The sequence below is a fragment of the Protopterus annectens genome, chromosome 5.part0 (assembly GCF_019279795.1).
Source record: "Protopterus annectens isolate FY-2018-M chromosome 5.part0, PAN1.0, whole genome shotgun sequence".
NCBI classification, from domain to species: domain Eukaryota; kingdom Metazoa; phylum Chordata; order Ceratodontiformes; family Protopteridae; genus Protopterus; species Protopterus annectens.
In genome coordinates, this window is record NC_056735.1 from 362,940,379 (window position 1) to 362,961,828 (window position 21,450).

Genomic DNA, 21,450 nt, shown 5'->3' on the forward strand with positions numbered 1-21,450 from the left:
GTAGTGCAGGACCTACATCTACTGCACAAGGACAAACAATGACTTGACTATGACTCCGCCAACCAGGGCTCAATTGGAAGCACCTTTGGGCGGAAAGTTATCTTTATTCTCAGAAAATCGGCACAGTATTACAAAGGACAAATGGATACTGCAAATAATAGACAAAGGATACAGATTCCATTTTCATACATTACCAAAAAGACAAGGCATGCCAAACCTGCCACCAAATCAAAGGGCAGAGGCTTTCAGGCAGATTGCCAAACTACTAGAAATGAAGGCAATAGAAAAGGTTCCTTTCACAAGGCCAAGGATTTTATTCCAGACTATTCCTTGTTCCAAGAAAAGAAAAACAATGGAGGCCTATTCTAGACTTGTCCGCACTGAATACTTATCTCATCATGCCAAAATTCAAAATGCTGACCTTGCAGCAGCTCCTTCCCATGCTGGGCAAGGGGTCCTGGCTGGTAACTCTAGACCTCAAGGAGGCATACCTGCATGTCCCTATCAGACAAAGTTGCAGAAGGCACCTCAGATTTCTTGCAGTTTCAGAGCATTATCAATTCTCAGCATTGCCCTTTGGCTTATCTACTGCGCCCAGAGCATTCACGAAATGCCTGGCATCAGTGATTGCACATTGCAGACTTCAGGGGATTCAAATATACCCATACCTGGACGACTGCCTTATACAAGCGGACAGCCAACAAACATTGTTAAAACACTTGAACTATGCCATCCGCCTTCTACAGGCCTTGGGATACACAGTCAACTTTCAAAAATCAAGACTTGTTTCATCCCAAAGAATAATTTTCCTGGGTGCAAAGCTGGATACAAACACCCAAATGGCTTTTCTCACAGAAGAAAAACAAGAACAATTACCGGATTATTTCAAAAATCTGACAACACAAACCCAGCTGACTGCAAGGAAAGTCCTGCAGACCCTGGGTTTCATGGCATCTTGCATTCTGCTGATTCCACAAGCAAGGCTGCATATGAGGAAACTGCAATGGTACCTAAGGAGTCTATGGTCTCAACACAGTCACAGCCTAGAAACTTTGATCCCCCTCATTCCTTGCCTTCACAAGGAATTTCTGTGGTGGGCACAAGCAAGTCAGTCAAACATGGGTCTGCCTTTCAGCAAGCCTCATATCAGCCAAACCATTACAACGGACACCTCAGACCATGGATGGGGAGCGCACATGAAGGGCAGATGTATTCAGGGGCAGTGGACTCAAAAGGAATTGTGCCTGCACATCAACCAAAAGGAAATGCTGGCAGTGATACATTCAATCGAGGCCTTCAAACATTTCCTGCATCAAGGTCACCTGCTAATAAAGACAGACAATACCACAGTTATGTGGTACATAAACAAGCAAGGAGTTACCCATTCCTACCTTCTTTGCAGGCTGGCAATGAATCTTTGGGAACTTTCTCTAAAGCTCAATATAGAGCCGCATTCCCAGTTCGTACCAGGAAAGGACAATGTACTGGCGGACAGCCTAAGCAGAAACACCATGGACCCGCACAAATGGATGTTGCATCCAGACATTTTTCTTCAGATAGCACAATCTTGGGGAAGGCCGGACATGGATCTTTTTGCCTCCCCCCACAACCATCAACTGAAGAAATTCTGCACAAGGACTTAACCATCCTCAATCATGGAAAGTGGACGCCCTATCCTTCAGCTGGAATGCTCTAGCAGTATATGCATTCCCACCCCTACCTTTAATGACCAAGGTCTTACTGAAGATCAAGACAGAGCAACCAAAAGTGATTCTGATAGCTCCAGACTGGCCAAGACAACACTGTGGTACCCACTGTTAGAGGATGTCATGCTCGAACCCGTGGCCTCTACCACAGTGGCCACTTCTTTTGACACAGCACAATTACAAAACTTTGCACTCCAGCCTGAAAACCTTGCAGCTGACAGCCTGGAAAATTCCTTGACTCATCACCAGGATAGACTATCCAAGAGGGTAAAGGATATCATCATGGAAGCTCGGCAGCCTTCCACAAGAAAGGCATATTCAGCAAAATGGAAAAGATTTCGAACCTGGAGCACCACACAGGGTCAGGATCCGACAGTGATGAGCATCCCACATATCCTTGAATACTTGGCTGAAATGCTCCATAATGGCCTTTCTTACTCATCCATAAAAATTCATGCTTCAGCTATTTCAGCAGAGTACAATACTGATCCACCTGTATTTTCTCATCCTCTGCTAAGGCAGTTTCTAAGAGGGATAAAAAACATCAACCCTCCAAGGACACCACCAGTGCCTACATGGGACCTTAACTTCATGTTGGAAAAATTAACTCTACCTCCATTTGAACCAGCAGCATCTTCAGAACTACAATTACTGTCTTGGAAGACTGCCTTCCTTCTGGCCATAACCTCAGCAAGAAGAGTATCTGAGTTACAGGCCCTCATGGCAGTACAACCATTTCTCATTTTCCAAAGGGATAGAGTCTCTTTGAGAACCAATCCTTCATTCATGCCAAAGGTGGTATCCAGGTTCTCACTGAACCAAGCTATCCACCTGCCTACTTTCTTTCCAAATCCACAAAATAAAGGAGAGAAACTTCTGCATACCCTGGACATTCACAGACAGTTGCGTTACTACTTGGACAGAACTAAGACTTACAGAAAAACTGACCAACTCTTTGTAGCATACGCTGCTGGTGTACAAGGAAGAGCAATTTCCAAACAAACCATTTCAAAATGGATAGGAAATTGCATTCGATTTTGTTACTCTTTCCATGGAAAATCTGTGCCAGCTAACATCAGACCTCATTCCACCAGAGCAACAGCCACCTCGACAGCCTTCTTAAGAGGGGTGGCTACAAAGGACATTTTAGAAGCTGCTACATGGAGCTCTGTGCATACATTTTCCAAGCATTACAATTTGCCCTTATATTCCAGATCCAGAGCAGGCTTTGCTACTGCAGTCCTGCAGGGCATGTTAGCTACACCATCCTTTTCTTAGGTCCTACCACCCCCAGCTTGGCTATGGTATTCTACCCATATGTAAGGACTGCAGATGCATCCTTGAAGGGCATAGTACAGTTTTGTACCTACCGTAAATGTAGATGTCCGATAGGTATGCATCTGCAGTCAGGTTTGCCCTCCCTCCTACCCCTCTGTGGTATTTTTTGGTACCTATCCCTCTTTTTAGCTAGCTGGGGTTATCTTTTATGGTGTATTTATTTATTGGCTTACATGATTGGAATTTATTCTTTTCTCCAAAATTTAGCCTTCTTTAGAGGGCACCTGGCATCTGGGGCAAGAAAAACTGAGGAACATGGCGTTGGCTGATGCTTTTATACCCCAGTCGCTCTGACGTCGGGGAAAAGGGCGACATCAGCCGACGCCGGACCCAGACTTTGGAATCCGGCCGACCGAAGGGCTGCCTGAGGCAGGACAACCCATATGTAAGGACTGCAGATGCATACCTATCGGGCATCTACATTTATGGTAGGTACAAAACTGTACTTTTCAGTGTTGTAGTCATCACACTTGGGTTATCTGCCTGCAGGTAGACCTCAGTCGGCCCGATTACCAGAGACTTACTATTTCTGCGTCTGTTGCTGTCGCTCCAGGACTGATGTCAGGTCGTCAGGGGTATAAAAACAGGTAGCCGACGCCATTACACCAGTCTTTCTTGCCAAGGAGCCAGAAGCAGTTCGCATGAGTGGCGGTCGGCCGCTACCTGAGTTTTTTGTTTACGAATTGAATCATCCTGAAGTCTTCTAAAGCTAAGTACCCCGTTGGGCATCCTTTTTTCTTGCTCTAACCGATGTCAGAAAAAGTTAACAATTGTCTTGTCTGTGGAAAGCAAATACCACACCAAGATTTTCATTCTTACTGCGTCATCTGTTTAGGCCCAGACCACAACTTACCTCGCTGTCGGTTTTGTGCTTTGTTCAACGCCCTTATTGTCGCTAAATACTTTCGTTCTCGATCTCCGTATTCCAAAATGGCTTCGGTAAGCCATCCGACTACTGATATTCCAAAGAAACGTAGGGATAAAGACAGAGACAAGACCGCACAGGTCCTAAACTGCAGACGATGCTTCCTTTAAGCTAGTCGCCAGTTTGCCAGTACTCAGGCGCTTTTGCAGCCCCTGATGCCCGCTTCTATGGATTCGCAGGCCTCTACCGAGACCCGTTCTGAGTCTGGTATGCCACGAGACTCTTCTGCGACTGTGGCACCTGCGGATGTCTCTACCTTGGATGGGTCCGGAGCCACTGAGCAGACACTGGCTTCTGCGGAAGTTCTTCACACTACCAATGTTCGACACAAACTGACCTCTTTCGCGTCTTCACTTCTGACTTACTCTTGGCCTTAGAAACTTGGAAGTTTAAGTGCTAAGCCTAGAAAACAGATAACCAAAGCGCATGCACCTGCTTCCTTGCCACAACATCAAATGCTTAAAATGGCAGAAGACCTTATGCTTATTAGGGGAAGCCAGCCTTCCCCTGCTAAGAGAAGGAGACCAGCCCCTGCAGCTTCAACAGACAGAGTCCGACGACTCTGAGGTATCTGATTATGAAGACATAGCCTTATCTGCTTATGAGGATTTTGTTGCAGAAGAATCCATTGTCTGCCTCTCCTCCAGAGGACCTTTCTTTTGGTGAAACCTTACATATTTTAAGAGGGCATTTCCATTGGGAATGCCAAGACTATCCTTAGTCCAAAAAGAGACTTGAGAGAATTTCTAGATTTGCCACAACATAGGCCTTTAGCAATACCCCCAGTCGTGGAAGTTGTTGAGGATGTCTTTATTGGAATCCAGCCTTACTCATGATACTTTACTCCCTGCTCCTAGGAAACCAGACAGGTACTACAGTGTACCTGATTCTCACAAATTCCTTTTCAAAAATCCTATTGCTTATCCAGAGACCATTTCTCAGGGGCCTAACTGTATCAAAGCTGCTACAGCTAAGAATCCCACACCTTCGGACAGGGATTCCAGAGCTTTGGACAGATGGGGTAAGAAAGTATATACCTCTGCAACTCTCGCCATTAGGGCTCTGAATGGTCAGTTTCACATGCTGAAGTACCAACAATATATTATGGAGCTTATTAAGCAAAAAAATAGCAACCTTTACAGACTGTGCAGAAAACAAAGAATTGCAAGCGCTTATGCATTCTGCAAGCCAAGTCAGCAGGCATACATTGCATTGTGGTTTTGATACCCTAGAAGCATCTTGCAGGGCAGCAGTCACTGGTTCTGCACTGAGAAGGCATGCTTGGCTTAAGGAACATACCTTGCCAGACCATGTCAAATCAGTTATTAGACACTTTTTCACAAGGGGACACTGTATGGCACCAAAGCAGAAGAGGTTCTTAAAAAGATGGAAGAAAAAGCTAAATCTATGCAGACAGTTAAATAATTCTTGCAAGTGCAGCCTCGTAGATTCAGTAGGCATTGTCTCTCGAAACATTGGTCCTTTCCTGCCCCATCAAGGCCATCTCAAACCAGACCCAGGGTTAACAGACCACCCAGACTACAGTCTCAGGGAATGCAGAAATCTAAACAATGGAGTGCCTCCACCTCCAAAGCAGGGAGTGCTAAGCCACCCCCTTACGGAAAGAATTCCCAATGACTTTTTAACTCCAACCCCCCATTTCTGCCCAACTGCTTGTGCCCCTAAGAGGAAGAATTGTCCTTCATGCAAAAAACTGGATTTCCATCACCAAAGACCGATGGGTCCTCAACATTGTATCCCAGGGGTACACATTTTACTTCCACTCACTGCCAACCCCAAAAGGGTTCCCAGACCTTCCTCCAAACCATTGAGCAGAGGCACAAAACCAAGTTCAATCCCTGCTCTCTATAAAGGCAGTTCAACCTGTTCCTGCGGAACAGGTCAATGATTCTACTTCAGACTCTTCCTGGTACCCAGAAAAGAGTGCACTTGGCGCCCAATCCTATATCTTTCAATTCTCAGCACCTTCCTGGTGGTACCAAAATTCAGAATGCTCACCCTGTAACAGCTTCTGCCTATGCTAGCCAAGAATGCCTGGTTAGTCACCATGGACTTAAAAGAAGCCTATTTGCACATCCCTATAAGGGACTCATGCAGGAAATCTGTACGCTTCAGGGCAGGATCTATGTATCATCAGTTCTCTGCACTTCCCTTTGGCTTATTCACTGCTCCCAGAGTATTCACAAAATGCCTGGCTTCAGCCATTGCTTACTGCAGACAGAGAAATATCCAGATTTACCCGTACTTGGATGACTGCCTGATTCAGGCAGACAGTCAGGAAATGCTGTTGCAGCACCTGACATTTGTAAAAAAACCTTCTAACCTCCCTGGGGTACACCATCAACGAGAAGAAATCAAAACTTGTCCCCAGTCAAAAGGTTGTATTCCTGGGAGCAAGCTTGGACACAGCATCCCAGATGGCATTCCTCACTCCAGAAAAACAAGCCTATCTGACAAACTGTTTTACTCAAATGGCCACCACAACCCAGCTATCCACAAGAACATCCTGCAGGCTCTAGGTTTCATGGCTTCATGCATCCTACTAATTCCATATGCCAGACTGCATATGAGGAAACTTCAGTGTTACTTAAAAAGTCTTTGGTGAAAATATTCTCAGGACCTGGAAACAGTCATTACTATCATACCTTGTCTAAGGACAGAGTTTCTTTGGTGGGCAGCAGCATGCAACCACAACAAAGGACTGCCCTTTACTCAACCCCACGCTGCCCAGACCATAACCACAGATGCATCAGACTATGCCTGGGGGGGCACACATGGACAGCAAGTGCATTCACGGCCACTGGAGCCCAAATCAAATTAATCTGCACATCAACCAAAAAGAGATGCTAGCTGTGCAGCACGCTCCGGCAGCTTTCAGATCCCTACTCTCACCAGGACACCTGCTAATAAAAACAGGCAACACCACAGTTATGTGATACCACAACAAGCAAGGGAGAACCCACTCTTATCCACTCTGCAGACCAGCCATGGCCTTGTGGAACATGGCCTTGGACATGCAGGTCCATCTACAAGCTCAATTCCTGCCAGGCTAACAAAATTCACTGGCAGACAACTTAAGCAGAAATCTCTTGGACCCACAGAAGTGGCAAATAGAGTCCAGCACCTTCAAACTTCTGGTTCAGAAATGGGGGATCCCAGAGGTGGACCTCTTTGCCTCCCCCTGCAATCACCAGCTCAGCAAATTCTGCACCAGGCCTCCTCGTAGCAGGGCCTGGAAAGTGGATGTCCTATCCTTCCAGTGAGTAAATGTCTCAATCTATGCCCCCCCCCTCCCGCCCCTTCTCTCAAACGTATTGCTCAAGATAAGTTAGGACAGACCAAGGGCAATTCTGATTGCCCCAGACTGGCCACGCAAGCTCTGGGACCCACTCCTGCGCAGCCTGTCACTGGTGCCACCTTGGCACCTACACCAGAACCCAACCCTGCTCTCTCAGCAGGAGGGACATATCTTGCATCCGCAACTGCAAACCCTAAATCTTGCAGCCTGGCTTATTCCCTGAATTCTCCCCCAGTAACCAGCCTATGCAGGCATGTGCTGTACATCATTCTTGAAGCCAGAAGACCCAGTGCAAGGAAATTCTATCCTGATAAGTGAAAAAGATACCGCTCCTGGATTCGGTCTAAAGTAGAAGACACAAATCTCCCATCCCTGCCTCTAACCCTGGATTACTTAGCAGATCTGGTCTATAGAGGCCTATCCTTGTCCATTAAGATCCATGCCACTGCCATTTCAGCTCAATACAACACTGAGCCACTTCTCTTCTCTCATCCTCTTATCAAACAGTTCCTGAGAGGGGCAAACAACTTAAGGCAGCCAAGGAGAGCACCCACCCTTGCTTGGGACCTTAACTTTGTACTGGAAAAGCTCCCCCCCCCTCCCCCGAGCCTGCAGCATCAGCAGAGTTAAAATTCCTTTCTTGGAAAACAGCCCTGCTTCTGGCCCATCACTTCAGCTAGAAGAGTGTCTGAGTTACAAGCACTCATGACTGTGAAACCCTTCATTATTTTCCATGCTGACAGGGTTTCCCTCAGGACTAATCATTCCTTTATGCCTAAAGTGGTGTCCAGTGTGGCTCTCAACCAATCTATCCATTTGCCAACCTTCTTCCCTAATCCTCAAAATAAAGGGAAAAGGATCCTGCACTCCTTGGACGTGCATAGACAGCTCAGATTCTACCTTGATAGGACTAAGCACTTCAGGAAGTCTGACCAGTTACTAGTCAGCTTTGCACCAGGGGCAGAGCGCAAGGCCATTTCTCAACAAACATTTTCCAAATGGATAGCACACTGCATCCATTTATGCTACAAGCACCATGCAAAACCAACCCCTCAGGGGGTCAGAACACATTCCACTAGTGCAACTTCTACCTCTGCAGCATTGCTCAGGGGAGTCCCTACCAGGGACATCCTGGAAGCTGCTACCTTGGAGTTCTGTACACACCTTCACCAAACATTACTACCTGCTTATCTTTTCCAAATCCAGGACGGGTTTTGCAACAGCAGTCCTGCACGGCATATTAGCAAGCCCCAACTCTTCTTGACTGCCTCCACCCTTCTTCAGCTTTGGGAATCTACCCAAGTGTGATGACTGCAACAGTGAAACACGAAGAACATAGTACAGTTGTGTACACTTACCATAAATGTAGATGTTCGAGTGTATTCACTCTTGCAGTCCTGGTTTTCCTCCCTCCAACCCACTTGTTGCTGTCTCTCTCTCTCCCCTCTCTATTACTCACCCCTTTCTGGGGTATTGGTATTTACTTTTTACTGGTGGTGTTTTTCCCCATCATAACTTAGCTCCCTATTTGGGGGGCTCCTGACATTTGGGGCAGTTAAAAACTGATGTAATGGCATCAGCTGCTTGTTTTTAAACCCCTGACGACCTGACGTCAGTCCTGGAGCGACAGCAACCATCGCAGAAATACTAAGTCTCTGGTATTCAGGATGATTGAGGGCTACCTGCAGGCAGATAACCCAAGTGTGATGATTGCAATATTGAATACAGTCGAACATTTACATTTATGGTAAATGTACAAAAATGTACTTTCCTCTTACTTCCTGGGGCTATGCATTTCTGAGGTGTTTACGTCCATGCATCACCTTTATGCCCTACTCCTTAAGCAGGGAGCATATGCTTGATGGTACGACATCTATAAAATCCCAAGTCTGTGGTATATTGGCAGGATGTTGTTCTACCATTGGCAGGGAGTCCCCTTAGTAAGGAATACTGGAAAAGTGAAGAGAAGGACATCTACTGTTATGGTAAAATTTTACACAGCTGTACTTTCCTGTCTTGCTTCCGCAAGTCTCTCTGGTGTCCCAGAAGGTGATCTTTGAGTTGTTTCACTTTTAATTTATAGCCAGATGGTATTTACTGATACGGACTATTCCCCCATAGCTTCATTAAGCCACAGTCTACTTGTTATATAAATTCTGTTTTCTGGGAATTGTCTTCCTAGTTTTCGTTGTCATAAATCTCTGATTCTAAAGCAATTTTTTTTTAAATTTGCATTTTATTTGATCTCTTTTCCCAGACCTTGGTTGTATTTGTAGGTTTGTGGATTAGAAGCTACAGTGACTGAAGAAGGGCCATGCTAGAAGTCCATCCCATTAACACTTCAGCAAGTGTGTGGCCTCCAAGTCTGTTGTATTATTCCCCCCTCCCCCATTTCCACTGATTCCCAAGTTTTCACAGAAACCAAAATAGACCAAATCCAGAGCCATTCTTATGGCCTTGTTTTGGCTTTGAAGAGTTTTTTTTTCTTGGCTGGCCTTATTTTCTGGGGAAACCTCTTAAATCAAGATCCCTTCTTAATTCCTCATTTGGCAAGCCTCACCTTGGACCTGTGAGTTAATGGTATGGTTGCTTCAATTCTGCTTAGGGCTATCGATCCATTGACTACCTAGGGTCATCCAAATTCTCACTTCTACTCAGAAGTCCAGTTGTAGAAATAGAAAAAGCTTGTCCATCTATACTTAACTAAACAAACTGCTTGAAACTTCCACGAGGACGGCATCAGAGTGCACCTCTTAGATCTGTTGGCTGAAGTGATTCTATCAAGGCTAATCCTTTGTACTCTGTTTCTTATTAGTTCCATAACCCTCTGGATCTGTATTACATATTGATTCCAGGAGGATTGTCACTTGTGATAAAGATGTGAACTGGTGAGTTTTCTAGTTGAGAGAGGTTTATATAGGTAGAATCTTGTCACTGTATGCATCAAATGGATGCACAGATGTGGGAGTTCAGTGAAAAATACAAAATTCTGATTGTTGGGGAAGGAAGCATTGTCCCTAGTGTTGTAGAACACATCTGGGAACATCCACTCTGTTTTTGCAGGATGGGCCTGAATTAAGCTAAAATTTTGAGTGTAGCACAACTGTGTATATGGTTGATGTAATCCCGTTTGAGGGTGACTGGTATAATGTTATCCAGTTTCATGTTAGTGCTTGAATTTTATTTAGTCACAAGTGTGGTTTGCAAAATGTGTTTTTGAACTGAGTTATCACAATTAAAAAAAAAAAAAAAATCAGTGCAGGGATGCTAAATCTGAAAGTTTCATAGTCTGTTTTCTGTGCTTTAGATGATACGTTTAATTAAATTTTGGGGTACCCCCAGTTAAATTTTACCAGGGATTGCCCCTTGACTCGGCCTTTGTCTCACCTGCCAAACCTTATGCTTCATTCTGCATCATCAATTGAGGCATAATAAATTGGTTTCAAAACTTGAAGGATGCTGAGCTGGTATTCGAAGAAGGTTATGAAAGTAAGCCCAACAACCAAATTGTTTTCAGTGTATCTTTTTTAGCCAGAGCCATTCATATCAGAAACTGTAGTAGCAGAAATCAAACAACTTTTTAAGGCATCTTAGCCAATCTGATTTCCTAGAGTGAACATGGCATTTTTGTCCTATTTGAAGGTGTCTTGGTGAAGTTATTTTTGGCACTGAAAAGGGTAGTTGAACTTGGAGAGGTTTAAATGTCTTATTTCCTTTGTAAATGGGAAATGTTTCTTCCTCCGCTTCAAAGAGGTTGGATGATGGTGTTGGCACAAAGAATGTTTTTTTGGTGCGTTTTAATGTTCCCTATTAACAAGAGTGCCCTAACCTTTAAAGTGGAATATCAGTACTCTCAGATTGCAGTCCTGGTTTTTCATGTTGTGACTGCTCCGTAGGTCTTCTCAAAATGTTTAGCCCCAGCTGTAGCAGCCCTTAGACAAACGGGGTGTGCATATTTATATAGGTATAGATGTTTGTCTCATTTGAAATAACTTCACAGCAGTTGTTGGATAGTCTAGCGATTCTGTTTCTGCTCTCCCTGGACCCAGACTTTTCATTTCACATAGTCTAAAGTGCAAATCAGAATGGACATCAGCCTGAAAGATACATGGATTGTTCTAGCACATGAACCATTCAAAAACATTTTGCTTTAGGAGTGCTTTAATCAGTGATATTCAACACTTAACGTGGCATAGAGCCGTGCCATATTTGTTGTTCAGGACCTGTTCTACTTGAGTATGAGCATTGTTCTGGTAGGCGCACATAAGCAGTTAATCTGGGTAACATTTAGTAATTCCAACTTCAGGCCAAAACCAGGAGTAAGCCTGCATTAATGGTGTAGCTACTTGGGGATCTCAAAGTCTGTGCAGCCAGTGTTTAGTTATATAGGTCATGGGCCATATCCTGACTGGATTCTGCAATATTTATGTAAGGTCACATTTTGAGAATATACATTCCCTCCCATGTCCTTTAATTCAAATAGCTCTGCAGAAGATAGTCAACAGCATTTTTGTTCAATGACCCCATATTAACTTAAATGGATTTATTTTCCTCATCTTAAGGAAATTGCTTTTTTTTGTATTCTGCTTCCTGTCAAAGATGACTTCAGTTTCTGCATCTAGTGATGTTCATCGTGTTTCACTGTTGAGTCATTACTCTTGGGTTATCCTCCTGGCAGGCTACCCGCAGTCGGCCTGAATTCCAAAGTCTTGGTCCGGCGTCGATTGCTGTCACCCCTTCCCTGACGTCAGTGCGTCAGGGGTATAAAAGATGCAGCCGACGCAATTTTCTTCAGTCTTTCTTGCCGCGCAGTGCCCGAAGCAGAAGCAGTTCAAGTGCCCGTCGGCCGACTCCTGAGATTTTCGTGTTCGAATTTCAGATCCGAAGTCTTCATTTAAAGCTAAGTACCCCATTGAGGAAACTTTTTTTCTTGCTCCAGACCGATGTCAGAAAAAGTTAATTATATTTCTTGTGGGAAGCAAATACCTCATAAGGACTTCCATTCTTATTGTATTCCTTGCCTAGGCCCTGATCACGACGTAGCTAATTGTAGATTTTGTGCAAGATTTAACCAACCCACTATTAAGCGTCGGTGTGATTTTGCTTTTCATTACTTTGGCCGAAGATTTAATTACAAGATGTCGTCTGATAGCTATCCAACTACTGCAATTCACAAGAAACGCAAGGAAAAGGACAGGCATCCGAGGTCCAAAACTGACGACGAGGCTTCTTCTAAGCCAGTCGCCGGTTCTCAGGCACTTTTGCAGCCCCTGACGCCCACTACCTCAGAGCCGTAGGCCGCTTCCGACTCCCACGTGGAGCAGACTAGGCCTCTGGAAACTCAGCTAGAAAAACCTAACAGTATATGCCTTTCCTCCACTACCTCTCCTCCCCAAGGTACTCCTAAAGGTCAGACAGGAGAAGCCAAAAATTATACTGATTGCCCCAGATTGGCCACGCCAGCACTGGTACCCAATCCTAAAGAGCTTGTCTCAAGGACCAGTCTGGACATTGCCTCAAACTTCTCACTTACTGACCCAACTAAACAATCAGATCCTGCACAGCCAATTCAGGACTTTAAATCTGGCAGCATGGAGGATAATGTAGCCATTCAGAACACTCCTCTCTCCAAAGCTGTAGTGGATGTTATTTTGGAGGCCAGGAGGCCCAGTACCAGAAAATCTTATGCATAAAAATGGAAGAGATTCTGTGCTTGGAACCAGAAACAAGGAATTGACACGTTTGTACCAAATATGTCTCAGATTTTATAATACCTAACTGAGATGCTGGACAAAGGCCTATCCTTTTCATCAATTAAGATTCATGCCTCTGCCATTTCAGCCCATTACAACATGGAACCACATATCTTTTCTCATCCTTTAATAAGACAGTACCTCAGAGGGACCAAAAACATAAGACCTCCAAGGAGAGCACCAATACCTGCATGGGACCTCAATTATGTATTGGAAAAAACTCACTCTGCCTCCTTTTGAGCCAGCCTCAACAGCTGATGTAAAATTCTTATCCTGGAAAACCGCTCTGCTCATAGCAATAACCTCTGCAAGACGAGTCTCAGAGTTACAGGCACTCATGGCTGTGGAACCTTTTATCATTTTCCATCCAGAGAGGGTTTCTCTGAGGACGAACCCTACATTTATGCCTAAGATGGTGTCCAGTGTGGCCCTTAACCAAACCATTCACTTGCCTACCTTTTATCCAAACCCACAGAACAAGGGTGAGAGACTTCTGCATTCTTTGGACATACACAGACAGCTACGCTTCTACTTGAACAGAACTAAAGCTTTCAGAAAGACTTAGCAACTTTTAGTGGCATATGCTGCAGGATCACAAGGAAAGGCCATCTCAAAACAGACTGTTTCAAAATGGATAGGCCATTGCATTCGTTTCTGCTACTCACAGCATGGCAAATAAGTGCCTAAGGGCATTAGGCCACATTTAACCAGAGCAGCAGCCGCTTCAGCAGCCTTCCTCAGAGGAGTACCAACCAAAGACATCTTAGAGGCTGCAACTTGGAGTTCAGTGCACACTTTTACAAAGCACTACCACCTACCTCTCTACTCTAAATCCAGAGCAGGCTTTGCCACTGCAGTTCTGCAGGGCCTCTTAGCCTTTCCTAAGCCTATTTAGCCCAGTCACCCATCCTCAACTTTGGGATTCAACCCAAGAGTAATGACTGCAACAGTGAAACACGAACATAGTACAGTTGTGTACCTACCATAAATGTAGAGGTTAGAGTGTATTCACTGTTGCAGTCCAGGTTACCCTCCCTCCATTCCCCTTTCTTTTGCTGGGTCTTATCTGTACTTCTGTATTCTATACAACCTATGTGGTGTATTTGCTTGTAGGTGAAGAAAATGTTTACTTTAGTGCATGCATGTTTATTGGCATAATTTATTTAGCCTACCCTTTTGGGGGCACCTGAGATCTGGGGCAAGAAAAACTGAAGAAAATTGTGTTGGCTGCATCTTTTATACCCCTGGCGCACTGACGTCAGGGAAGAGGCGATAGCAACCGACGCCGGACCAAGACTTTGGAATTCAGGCCGACTGCGGGTAGCCTGCCAGCAGGATAACCCAAGAGTAATGACTGCAGCAAGTGAATACACTCTAACATCTACATTTATGGTAGGTACACAACTGTACTTTACATTGCTCAGTTCGTAGTCATTTTGTTTTTTTGCGCCAGTTTTTTACCAATAGTAAAACCTGCCTACAAGAAAGCCTTGCCAACATGAAGTTGTTTTTGTTGTTGAGGAACATAATTGTTCCACTACAGTCACAATTTCCATAGATAATGGCCCTTTCCACATGCCGTCCATGGGGTGTGTATCTGACTTAAGGCAATTTTAATTTCTAAAAAGATTGTTTTTCTTCCTCTGTAAAGAGTTTCAGATCCCCATTGAGAACCTTTGCCCAAAGCTGTTTTTTTTTTTTTTTTTTTTAAATATTGCATTATAATACCTTTGAGAGTCTTCACTTAGAAGCTACTTCTGTTGGCTGTACTTCAATGAAGAAGGTTTCAGAGATGCAGGCTTCTTCTGTAAACCCTGTGTCACTGGCTGTAACACCTAAGTGTCTGTCTGCCTCTCTCTCATGTCCAGGATTGTCAGATAGTGCCCTAAAACAAAAGTTTCAGTTGCCCCCTCCTTTTGTCTTCCTTAAGATTTGGGTAGTTTGATTACATTTCCATAAAAATAGAAACGTTAAGTCTTGATCTTTTTGTTTGCTTTCCATTCAACACCTTGAATAATCCATTAGATAAGCAGACAGTCTGTAACTGCGCATCTGTGCAGTGGATTCTTTTTTTTTTCCCTTGCTCTTCCCCTTGGACATAACTAGTGGCTCCAAGCTTGCCTGATTGCTCTTCACGGAGGTGGTAGCCATGCATCTCTGGACAAGATAAGAGACTTGTGATTTATTTGTTCCTGTCAGGGGTGTCTAATTAGCCCATTTATTCTCCCTGTAGTAGGAGTTGGATGATATGGAGTTGACTAGCTTCCTGGTCCATTGAGCAGCTTACCCCTTCCATGCAATGGCTCTTAATGAGCTCCGCCAGTGCTGCCTTTCTGCAGGAAGTGTGTCACTGCACACTGACTTCCCTAGCCAGTGCACCTCCAGTGAGTGCCATTGTGCACTCAGCAGGCCTGTGCTTTATGGATGCAACACAGAGTACTGTCTGTAGATGCCACCCAGGCAGTAAGTCAGTCACCCTTGTTCTACCATAATGTGTGAATTGACAGACTATTGTTCCCAGCCAGCTGTGTCAGATGCCAAAACTATCTTTGCACTGGATTCTGTTAGTTCCTGAGGGAAACCTGTTCCTGATGTCTGGATTAACTCTGTTGTAGCAACAGCAGCAGTCTCTCTTGTGTTTTTAAGAGTTGACACTGCATCCAATTTTAAGGAAGAGATTGGCTCCACAGTCCATATGTTTACCAAGCTAGATGTGGTTTCAAAAGCTGTTAGTGATTCTGTCACAGTTTAAGTAATGATTGTGGTTGCTACCACCTGAGCTTTGGATTGTTGCTGCAGATACTGAAGACAGGGTCGCTTACATGTCTCAGTACAACACCTCACCACCACCTCCCATTTTTACAGGACTTCATTTATGTAGTTGGCCCTGGACTTGTATTAATGCACATGCTTGCTGAATGATGACATGCAGCTTTAACCCTGTGTACTGCCACCAGAACAAGATGCTTAGTCTTTACTTTGTAGTGGCCCTAATGGCAAGGTAACAGCAGGAATGTAACGATCAAGTTAAATAACTGCATCCATAAATCTCTCTCATCTTTGTTCCTTTGCTGGGGTGGTGTGGTGGTTTAGCCTTGGAACAGCTCTAATTACTGGTAGTCAGTTTGATGGCGGTGCTTCTACACTACATGTCTGATCCCCTTTTGAAATGTTTAATTGTACTAGGCAGTTAGAGCACTTGTTGAATTACACTACAGTCTGGCGATTCTCAGAAAGGTTAGCATCATCTTGTGCATTATTTTCTAGCGAGTAAAACAGATTAATCCACTTTCCTGTATACATTATTTGGTGTTCATTGTGAACCTTATGGCAGCATAGGAGGAAAAGGGTTTGGCATGTGGCAATCATACCTGGATTGAATCACTAGGAATAGAGTGAGAAGGCAGCAATAACATCATCCAGGATGTTCTGGTATGTTCTCTGGAGAATATTCACCAGAGGCTGAGGGGGTAATGCTGGCATTCTGCAAGGCATTATTCAGACCACATGTCTGAAGTACTGTGTGCAGTCCTTGGAGCAGTACAAGGAAAGTGATGGCATAGTAAGTAATTGAGGTAAGTCACCACAAAGATCAGTGCGACTGAGACAAAAGGATACAACCAGAGACTACAGCTCCTTACTACTGTAAACCAGAAGACGAAGTGGGCATTATCTTATTTTTGAGTTGTCGTGTAAGATGGTGTTTGAACAACAGTTGCTGATCCTGCAGATATATTTAACCACCCCAACTACCGTCTTACCCTTGGTTATAGCAGCATCTCAGGATGGCATAATGGGTCGTATAGCAGATTGGCTTCTCTTTTTGTTAGAGGTGGAAAGGAGGAAGACAGCCTGAAAGTCACATTTGCTGCTCACATAAGGGCCTTTGTTATATTTCTTCCCAACTTCTAACATGCTAGGCTACATATGTAAGTTGCTGTGCAGTGATGCCACAAGGGAACTGTCCTGTTTACACAGTGACACATCACTCCATGCCCTGCCTTGCCCATCCCTTGACAATACACACTCGTCTTGTCCTCCATTTCATTATTGTAGTGTGTAACCTTGGCGTGCCTTCAGCAGTGCCCTTGCATCCTTACTCCCTCACAAAGAAATGAGCAAGGATTCCCTCCCACTGCAGTTGTCAGCTCTTCTGTCAGGTTGCAATTTGAAACTGCGTTGTCTGGTGTGTAGTTAGGTTATTTCTACATAGTGGAAATAATAATTGTGCATAAGATAATGCTAGGCAGATGTTAACGAGTCATCCTAAATTGGAAGAAATTGAAAGGCAGAGGGAAAAGGATTTGGGACAGGTAGAAGACTGTAATGACTAGCAGTTGCTAGGATCTTCTGTATAATTCTTCACAGAGTGTTATAGATCCATGTAATGGAGTTCTGAAGAAGAAATCCACACAGCGTGTTTGAGAACTTTGGAGGGGTGAAAAAAGTGTGTAAGGGTGGAAGGTAGGGCTGGAGGAGCGGTAGAATGCTAAATGCACTTAAAAAGCATAGTGCCCAAACTTAAATTATCCTCCCATTTTTTGAACCAGTTATGACTTAAGGTTTTGGTTTGCTTATGTGCATTACAAATCTTACGGGTTTCCGTACATTGTGGTACAGGTAGTCATAATTCGAGCTTTGCATTAGACACTGATCATGGAAAATGTTTGCCAAGCTGGGTTGCCTTCTGAATGGAGTGTGCCCAGCCAAAGATTGTAATGTCAGGGGCACTTAAGTCATTTTCTGTTATGGTGAATACCTTGTACAGAAATGTATTTTTCATACTCATCACTTGTCTGTAGGGGAGTTGCCTTGTGCATTTTATGCGCCTGGCAAATGTTTACTCTCAGTTAATTGGCCTTTTTTAGCATTGAAATGGACATTATTTAAGGTCTTAAATTTCAGTCCTCCCTCTCCCTAACCACTCTACTGAATACAGTACATTCCACAGTTTCTCAAAATCAACTCTACAAATATGGGAATAGCAGCACACAAACTTAGGATCCAACACCTTCGACAAATTCAGACACCAATTCAAACAGCTCTTATTTATAGAAATGACCTGTAAATGCTTCTCATACAAAGGTGTTGCTTAAAAATCTAGTCTGCTGCACTTCTGTGTATCCTTCTTGGCATTTCCTATAGGCATTTTAATGTCATATTTTTCATTAAATTCAATTGTTTTCCCTAAACGTTTCCCTCCCATTTTTTACCCACACCCTTTCTGGTGTTGCCTGTACATGTTCTGTCTTCAGCCATCAGTAATTCTTTGCCACTCTGGTCTCTCGTTTTCCTAGCTCCTGGGAAAGTTCTACACATTTTGTAAAAGTTTAAAAAGTTAACATCTTTGCTTATAGTTACAATGCCAACCTTCATTTTATTGACAAATTTACATTTAGATAAACCTTATGAATACTGTTTGTCAGCTTTCATGTATATTGCTTTTTACATTCTGTACTGTTTACTGTTGGCGTATTCTTTGTTTTCTTCTGGGCTTAACCTAAAAATGGGACTACCTGGACCATTGTTCTACTCCGGTTAAATGGTAAATTAAAAAAAAAAAATATATATATATATATATATATATATAGATATATATATATATATATATTAGGAATAAATGTGATTTTCATTGTTAGTGAACAAGTTTCCATTGTAACTACAGTCTGTCTCTCTTTTTTTTTTTTCTAGACAAATGCAGGAAATGAGCCAGATGCTGATGATGAGCAGGTTTGCTGTGAAGCACTGGAAGTGATGACACTGTGCTTTGCTTTAGTTCCAACAGCACTTGATACACTTAGTAAAGAAAAGGCATGGCAGACTTTCATCATTGACTTACTGTTGCATTGCCAGAGCAGGTAGGTAAACACCAGTGTCAGTAGTTTACCTTTAAATACTATTAACTGTTTTAAGAGGCATAAACTTTTCAGTCCTGTCTTTTTAAAATGTCTTCAGAATTCTACCTGTGAGAGAAAGGAAAAGTGAAAAGTTGTTGCATTACTTATGCAGCCAAAGCACACACTGCCATCTTTAATTTTTCACTTTTGTGCGCATTTGTTTTGAAAAACTGACCCATCAGTTTTTTTTTGATCCCATGCACTTCCACATTGTTTTTTTGTTACAGGCATACAAAACTGTGTTTTACGAGGAGCACTGTACCATTGTTTCCTTGTCTTTTAACACATTGAAGCTTTGGCCAGGCAAAACAAGCTCACCTCATCTATACCTATTAACATAATACTGTTGCAAGGGTGCTTACCCCCCTGCACACTCTCATATGTTAAATATATTAACGCCACAGCTGCATAACCATGAGTAAAGGGGAAAACCCTCTAGAGTGAATTGCTATGAATGTACATATAGGAGCTGCATGCACTGCTTTTCGGTGTGAAACAGAGACCGACAAATTCAGCTTTGGCAAATTGAAAGATCAAGTTGAAATCTCCTCTGCTTTACATTCCAGGTATAGAGTAAAAACGTGGAACACTGGGCTTTATAAAGATGTTGGCACCACACCAGTTTAGAACTCCCTGGGGTGGCAATATATCATATCTAGTCTTCTGTCTACAGAAATGTTGAGTAAAGAAATAGCCTTTAAATACTGTTAATTTATATTTCGGAGAGTTTCACATGCAAGCCAATATGCATGCATGCAGTAAGCTAACATTTGTTGTCTTTTCATGTTGCCACGTCTACTACTGATGACATTCTTTCTGTCAACATATATTCTGTATTCTGGCTGCAGTTTCCGTGGCAAGGCTTGTTTATTTAGCTCATGAATGTCAGCATCACTGAATGTCAAGTTTTACAGCTTGAAATGGAAGGCTGACCGTACTTATTCTTCAGAACTTTAACTGTATCTTCATAACTCCATTAACCCTGTTAGTCATACATTTTGTTCCTGCTCAAGCTGCACCACTCAACCATCTCCTACAAAAACACTAACAAGTGTGCTGATGGCTTCAACTCTCATTTCATTCAATCAGTCTTATCACTACTTTAAAAGTCTCCTAATACCAACAACCAGACAACAGCACCACATACTATTCCTCTTTGTAACCTCTCCTTCCATCCAGTGCTTACTACTTGGGTAAAAAAAAAAAAAAAAAAAAAAAAAACTGTTACTTAAATAGAAATCCACCACCTTAGCTTGTAACAGCCTACCAGGTGAATACCTCAAGATGGCTGCAGAAGGCAGTAAGACTACCCCTATCTCTGTTCTGACAGTCCATTGATGAATCTTATGTGTCTACTCTCTGGAAAAAAGCCAATTTCTTCCCCTCCACAAAGGAGAGTATTCAACTGAACTCACAAACTACAGCCTATTGCCACCCCTAATCAAAAATACTCAGAAATGTAGTCACAACTCTTACATAACCTCACACTAAAAAACCTCTCTCCATCTCAGCATGACTTCCATACCCACCATAGTACCTTTGCCGGTTTACTTAATTTCACCAATAGAGTAAACACAAATTTAAATGACTGAAACCTAGTGTCTGCCCTCTTCCTTGATTTGTCCAAGTCCTTTGACATGGTCTCTTACAGTTCTCTTACACAAACTTCATAACCTACGACTTCACACCACTGCTATATCATGGCCCCATAGCTACCTTCAAAACAAAGCTCAAGTTGTTAGGTGACAAGACATCTCATCCTTCCTCCCTATCCCAGTCGGTGCACCACAAGGATCAGTCTTGGAGACCCATTCTGTTTAACATCTTCATTAGTGACCTACAAGTCTAAAGCTACATCCCTGGTACAGTATGCGGATGATGCCACAGTTATCCTTGTCACATAAAACTTCAGAAAACTATACAAACTTGCCCAGGAGTACTCCTCTATGGAAACTTGCCAGACATCTGCCCAACTTTTTAAACCCAATGAAATCCAACTTGATTTTATTTACCCCCAAACAGCTTAAAGTCAACAAGCCACCACCTCAGTCACCTCATCCAACAAAACAAACATTAAACTTGTCACGCATACTAAATTGCTAGGCATTTGTGTAGATGTGAACTTAAAATTTGAGGCTCGAATCCAAAATGCAGTTAAAAAAATTCACCAAAAGCTACATTTACTCCATAGAGCCAAACCCTCCCTCAGGCACTGTAAGAAAACACACCATTTCTTCTCTCTCCTTGCTTAATCTGATGTATTCCGCACCGATCCTTAATATCCATGTGACCTTGCTAAACATACTTAAGCAGTGTTACTACAAAATAGCACGATATACTGCCAGCCTTCCAAATAGAACCCACCACTCTACCACCCTAAAGGAAATGCACTGACTGAAATTCCCACATTATCTATACCAGTCACAACTTACAGAAATCCACAGCATCGTCTATAAACTTAACTGCCCATCCATCTCCAATCGCATACAGATATATAGGACACTTATGCCTA

At 43.2% G+C, this 21,450-nt stretch overlaps 1 protein-coding gene across 1 annotated transcript in view; it reads left to right on the forward strand.

Moving 5' to 3' along the window:
* USP9X (ubiquitin specific peptidase 9 X-linked) overlaps positions 1-21,450 on the forward strand; it is a 5,037,693-nt gene that overhangs the window by 3,089,246 nt on the left and 1,926,997 nt on the right. The window contains exon 24 of the mRNA XM_044071835.1: positions 18,733-18,899. Within this exon, the coding sequence (XP_043927770.1) occupies positions 18,733-18,899 (167 nt within the window). The remainder of the gene's footprint in view (positions 1-18,732; positions 18,900-21,450) is intronic.